We start from the raw sequence: 7,098 nt of genomic DNA, 5'->3' as shown, positions 1-7,098 counted from the left end.
TGTCAAAGTCATGCGCTTTATTTCATGCAGTGCGGTTAAAAATTTGAAATTATTTCACCACCCGTAAGAGAAGAACTTAAAAGTCACTCCTTCACTACCCTTTCGGAATCAATTTAATCCTATACATATACTTTCTTATCACTAAGATAGTAAAACGAGTAAGTAAAATCAAACTAGCGTCCCGTTTTTTGCCCTACTTTGCGTGGACGGCACTTTTTATGTCGATCAAATCATAGGTTGTTGTATTCAAAATAACTGCCGTCGTATGAAACTTACTTGTCCCAAGTATTGCCGTTAGTGATACGACTCTCTGTCCTTTAGCTATGCGTACACTTGGAAACAAAGTTTATCCACAGAAGCCGCGATTGAAATCATTGGTTGTTAATAAGATGAGGAATTTTTTTCGTATCAAGCCGACTGTAGTCAAACGCCTCCCTCAATTAAGATGAATACCATTCTCCAATTCGTACGATATCGTTAACGTGTAGATTCCATGATTTTGCTTCATCATGCGCAAAATGAGCCATGTTGATCTATGGTGAGAATATCTAAAAGCTTTGTTCAGCGACTTCATTAAGCTTCTTACTTCTTCCTATTCAATGATATATCTGGCAGGTGGCGTTATCTAATAGCATCGTCACGTTAGTTACTCGCTTGAAACAAGTAAAAAAGAGTATAATGGAAGATCTAACCTCGTGGACAGCAAAGCGCTTGTCTGATTGTCTTCTTAACTGCTCTTCTTACTTCACTAATCTTCCAGCAGTAAAGAAAGGGATTTAAAGTGGAGTTAAAATAAACCAGGGTACTCGCTATTCCAAGAGCGACGACTAAATGTGATGAATTTCCTTTTATATGAGCCATCACAATTCCCACTAAAATCACTGGCACATAACAAGCAAGTAACACTAACTGCACCCACAGTGCACTGTACACTGCCTTTTTGTATCGCGCCATGTTCAATGCATTTGGTTGGCTCGGCTGTTGTTGAACATGACTTTGTATCTGAGCGTGATGACGGCGAAGAGCACAGAAAATCTTAGCATATGAAGCAATCGAGATTAATAGGCAACATGAGATGACAATTCGACCAAACCAAGGCGCTATACGAGAATCTAACACGTTGCATAGAGTAGCGACAAAGGTTACAATACAAAGAGTAGCGACAATGATATATGTGCGCTTCAAAGTTACAATTTGTTTGTATCTCAGCCCCAACAACAGGGCGAGAAGTCTGTCCACGCTCATGGCTGCCATTGTCAACAAAGACATAAGAGATAATCCATACCCTGAAATGGAGGCTGCTACCCATGCGAATCGACAAAGTCTCCACTCTTCGAAAACAACCGACATCCAAAGAGTAGCAGTGAGAGGCTGGCTTACAAGACCAACTAACAGATCACTTGTTGCCAGACAACGGTACAAGAGTTTGGACGGCGGATGGAGGGAAGACACCTTGTGAAGTGCAACGAAGATCAGAGAATTCCCAAGAAATGCTGTCAGGGAAAAGAAAATGATGATTGCTGACAGACGCAATGAGTATTGTTCAAATTCGCCAGCCAAAGATGAGGAACATACAAGTTCTTCAAATGTGTTCACCTGCGTTCCATCTCCCATTGAATTTGCTGCCGCACTGAGAGCACCTGCGCAGCGTTGATCACTTAAACTTTACTTTTTTTCAAAATAATCATATGAAAACTTTTTCAGTCGCGTTTAATCGTTTGAAATGTTTGGAAATACAGTCATTTGTGTCCAAAAAATGGCGAACCATTTTTCTTAAAGCCTTACTTTTGCCTCAGCTATGATTTATCAAAACGCGATAAGAACAAAACATCCACGAATGTTAATATTTTATGGCGCGATGGATAATCCTTCGTTACTCAGACGAGCAAGAGCTGTCAATTTCTTCACAAGAGTCACATTAAATATAACTCTTTGTAAACTTCTTTGTAACGGGTAATTCTTTCACGTTATTCCATCGATAAACTCTAGAAGCTCCCTCCAAAGATGAAATAGTTTTTTTTTTTTACAACGACTTTTCCTTCAAATTATCTTTGTTAAATAGGAGAGGCAGGATGTTTGTCGCCTAACAGTGTTAAGCGTCACAACTACACCACATGTATATTCAACTTGTTAGGTTCAATCTTTGAATGACTTTGCGCTAAGAGGTAAAATTAAAATAAAATATTGTGCTTTTCTTTTTCATCCCACAGTTTTAGGCAAAAACCAGCCTTACTAAGGAAAAGTGACGTTGATAGCCGTATAAATGAGTAAGTGTTGTTTAAATTATGATCAGCTTGTGGAAACCAAATTTGAATGAGAAGGCGAAACGTCAATCAGTTGGAGACAACTTGAATGCTGACTGTGGACTTCTAACATAAAAGCAGGGGCAAAAATGATTTAGTTTCACTGAGTTCAAAAGCTCATGACAACAAGAGGACTCTGTAAGAACCGTTTGCAGTCAATTTCATTTCACATATGCAATGCTGAGAAAAAAGTAAATCTTTGATGTAATCATCCTCCAAAAGATGGGGTGCATAATATTTCGTTTAAACAGCACGCGCCGAGCGACGATGACTGAAACTTCCTTCCATAAACACATAAAGACTTCCTCATCAGCGTTTGCTCATTCAAAGTGCGTAAGCAAATTGTCTGTTGTGCCAAAAGGTTGATTTACTTTTTCCGGAGCCTGTGACGAGCCTCTTGTATGAAACAGCAGTAAGAGGCAAATAGAGAGACATCTGTGATATCATTTTTTCATAAGGCGAAAAAGAATCCTTTTTCAGCTGATCGACCGTTGGAACCTGTGGGGTGCCTCACGGATGAAATAGCAATAAAAGGAAAAAAATAGAGAAATCTGTAATATCAGTATTTTTTAATCAAAACGCGATAAACAATCCCTTAGATTCAAGCTTCTTTTTAATATTTAAATTAATTTACATTTTAATTGTTTTATGCATTCGGAGATGTCACGAATCCAATTTTTTCTTAGATCATTCAAAGTTGCCAGCTTGATCTTCGTAATTTCAGTTTGTCGAGGCTGATAATGATTGAAGTATTGATTTCACATAGATGATATGGACACTTGATTAGCTCCCTATCGATGAAAGTTCATTGAGAAAAGAGACCAAATAGGAACAAATTAGCTTTACGAGTCAAACGTACAGACAGACATCTTTGATACTATTAGTATTTTACAATTATTTTAAACTCCGTCTTCTCAGGTAGAAATTCATCTTTAGCTGAGCCGAGAAGATGGAGTCTTACGTTTAATCTCGGAAAATTAGGGGTTTTCAAAAAAAGAATCCATTAGGAAAAGGAAATTGTTTATTTTTAAATAAACAATTTCCTGTATGGTGTATGGATTTAAAAAATCCATACACCCACTAACACAATGTTTGTTTTATTATATCATTATCGATGACATTTTCAAACATTCATAGGCAATGTGGATATTTTTCTAAAGACAAAACAAATTCAAGTTTAAAATTTTTTATAACATGGACAAGAGATATGCCAGGAGATGCTGTGATGGAGAGGAAAATGTACTCTGCAAAGAAGGGAATAGCTGGTTCATGCAACTCATCTACCAAAGAGGTGGATAAAGCCATGTTTCAAACCTAGTGTTCGCCTGCGTTACACCCCCTATATAATTTGTTGTAGCCATGTGGTTCAATATACGGTCGTTTCCTTTTTCCTGCAAGTTACCTGTGATTGCAACGAGAGATATTTCGTATCAACAGCACCTGGACGGTCATGACCACTTAAACCCCTTCTTTCTTAATGCCCGGCCACACGCAAGCAACATTTCTACGCAACATCTTCCAACATTGCTGGATCGTGTTGTGTGATTTTGTGAAGGAGCTTGCCAAACGCGCGCAACATCTTGCAACCAAAAATGTTGCAACAAAACTTTGACCATTTTTAAACTTGATCCAATACCATCCAAGATGCATGTTGTAACATTTTGCTACAGGATGGCCAAACGCGTGAAACACATCGTGCGCAATAATGTTGCAAGATGTTGTGTGTGTTTGACCGGGCATTTGAAATGTTTTTAATAAAGACTTCCTCACTAGCGTTTATTCATGGAGAAACTTGAACAGGAAATTAAATCATCTAATTAAGCTTTTTGCCAAACCTGAGTGTGCAAAGATCTTCACCGGTGGTATCAATAAACTTAATGACTAGGCGGGAGGTCAAGATTGCCGGATATTGGCCGAGTTCTTTTTCGCGATTTTATAGACCGAACCGAAGTCGGTGCCCACAGAGACGCAAAAAAAACAAAACAAAAAAAAAACTATTATCCAGGCATCTTAGCCGAACAAGCTTGTGAATGAAATAATTAAGTATCAAATATTTCTTCCCTACTCATACTTTCTCCCTTTTTCCGGCTTCCGCAAATCAATTTCAAGTAAGCGATCGAACATCCAAAGAGGAACTGAAAGATAATAGCCAATTTCTGAAAAGAAGATTTTAACTGAGATTTAATCTGGGACATTTTAGCTTCTTGAAAGCAAGAGAAAATATCTATGCTAAAAACTATTCTCAAACATCTCGTTACTTAAATACACAACTGTTTCGTTTTTCCTACCGGTTATTTGTAATTGTATGTAACGAGAGATCTTTTTGTGTTTACAGCACCAGCAAGGCGCCATGATCACGTAAACCTCACATTCTTAATAGCATTTACATAAAAAGTTTTTTCAGTAAAGTGCTCTCATTTACAATCCCAGTACTCTATTCTTCTTCTGTCACAAGAGAAACCAATTTCTTCCCACAGTTGCACTAAAAACAACTCTTTATTAATTTCTTTGTATCGGGAAATTCTCCTTTGTTATTTCTGCACCTTTCAATGCTTTTGATAATCTGGTGTTGGACGATGATAAAAACCCTCAAAATAATAACAGTTCTTTCTCATCGCCTGTGTTCTGTATGATCTCTTCATTTGCACGAAAAGACTTAGCCTTTAATCCCTTCCGGGTTTTCATTGATTCAAATAAGGTTCATACAAGTCAGGAAGTCCATCGGCACCATTTCGACTATATCTACAAACAAATGTTATAAATATAAGTCTTCTCCACTTTTACGAAATATTTTGCCATCAAACAAAAAAAAATGCTGGTTAATATTGAAGGGATTTCTTCAAGAATAAAGTGTATGAAATTTTTACTAGCCTTAGGAAAGTCTACAGGAGACTACAACATCTCGAAAGTTGATATTTCACGAAGCTTTTATCTTTTGACACTTAGGGCCAGTTGTTTAAACAAAGTTTAGTCGTTCTTTGACAAAACTGCGTTCTGAGCCATCTTCAATTTAGATGAACCTTTTATCCGAGCATATATTTTTGTGAACAGTATATCAAGAGAGCCGAAAGCTAATAGAGGAAATATATGTTATTCACCAGACGGAAGGTCCGTATTGGGAAAAACTGTGCCCGAGGTCTTGGATACCTCTATAGACACAAGACGGAGGGAACAGTTTTTCCCAATACGGACCGACCTAGGCTTTTCTAATATTTTTGCGGTACTTTCATTATTTATTCATCACAATTTCGTGCAAATATAAAACGTAGACTAAAGCTGGCTCGATATGTCTTTATGGGGCATCCGGTGAAAACGCGTCAATCGTTATATTGGTGCGGAAGAATTATATTTCTTTAGTTATTCCGACATCCCTCGACGCACGAATTCAGGCGAATTTATTCATTCTATAAGTTGTGGAGTCCGAAATTAAGAGCGTCCCATCTACTAGAAAATATTGCGTTGTGGAACATTTGCGCTAAAATGGAACTTGATACCTGTTCAAGACAAAGGGATTTTTCATAACATCTTTGCTTCGAATAGTCACATGATGATTTGAACCTTTCCAGAGAAGTAAAAGTAATCCTTCGTTCTTAACGAAGTGATTTGTGACAGTTGTATTGCTGTGTGTAATTTTGAAGTGATCTTTAAATACTCCAGTACATGACGAGATATAACCTCTCTCAGTTAGATTAACTTTTTATTCTTCCTTGATGTGACATAATGATAAATGACGTCACAAACTTGGGCTCCAGGCTTCTGCAGTGATCATGATGCTGACGAATAATGCAATGAGCGTATATCTGTGACGAGAAAATTTTGCAGGGATATTATTCTACGCATTAGCGTTAGTTCATGTCTTGTGTGAGCAAATTATTTTGATTTGAGCCTATGGAATTATCTGCTGAAAACTTAGCGATTAGCGTTTTCTTGCTCAACCCGACAGAAAAAAGGAAGAAAACCATGGAGAACAATTCTCAAACTTAATTTTCACGCCACTCATTGACGTCTAAAAATGTAAAAGGGAAAAAGAGCTCAAAAGAAACTTAAGAGAGAAAGCAGGCCAGGGGTACGCTCCAGAGCTGCCAAAAAAGGTGAGGATCTAAACGTTAATTAGAAACGACAACATAAAACATTAAACCTAAACTATCATAACTTACAAATCAATTCTTTTCTACTTATTCAGCACCACGCTTAGAAAGAGAATTGATAGGTAGTTATTTTTGCACCATAAAGAGAGCGGCTTTCTATTCTTGAAACCCCCACGGATTACTGCTACTGGAGTCAGTACAATGTCAGTCTAACTTACCTGAGGTCGGTATATGCTTATTGCCCGTCTCATGAGAAAATTATGGACAGAGAGAGAAAATCAGGACGTTGGCTAGATATATCGATTACAATTCAGTTATTTTTAGTTTGAAGTGGAAAGCATTGTGGTTTCCCAGTTAGTTTCTTTATTGGCAAAGTCTGAGATTAAAAGAGCCAATCTCCTCGCCGTTTACTAATACATCAATTGTATTCACAGGCAACTACAGCTCCCTGAAAGAGGACGGACGTTTTCCGAAACGAATGCGACGCGTGGCATGTGCAACCAAAAAAAAAAAAGAAACCATCATGACAACCGTTAAAGACTGAAAATTATGAGTAACACTGTCTTACTCTTTTCTGTTGAAGTCTCTAATTCACGCAAATCTAATAAAAGGACTGTTAAAGAGCTGTGAAAGGAACTAGTCAAATTCAGACTCAAATGTTTACCACATGTTACAGTATTAGGTCATGTATGGCATCACGTTCAGAG

The 7,098-nt window shown here is 37.6% G+C and overlaps 1 protein-coding gene across 1 annotated transcript; it reads right to left on the bottom strand.

Annotated features, from left to right (window-relative positions):
* LOC149038269 (melanocyte-stimulating hormone receptor-like) lies at nt 1–4,637 on the bottom strand. Its single transcript, XM_089187215.1, has one exon. The coding sequence runs from the start codon at nt 1,612–1,614 to the stop codon at nt 688–690; it is 927 nt and encodes a 308-aa protein (XP_089043341.1). The 5' UTR covers nt 1,615–4,637; the 3' UTR covers nt 1–687.
* Nucleotides 4,638–7,098: the final 2,461 nt, after the last annotated feature.

The sequence above is a fragment of the Pocillopora damicornis genome, chromosome 11 (assembly GCF_964200805.1).
Source record: "Pocillopora damicornis chromosome 11, jaPocDami1.2, whole genome shotgun sequence".
NCBI classification, from domain to species: domain Eukaryota; kingdom Metazoa; phylum Cnidaria; class Anthozoa; order Scleractinia; family Pocilloporidae; genus Pocillopora; species Pocillopora damicornis.
The sequence above is the reverse complement of the archived record's forward strand: the minus strand, read 5'-3'. Positions and strand labels throughout refer to the sequence as shown.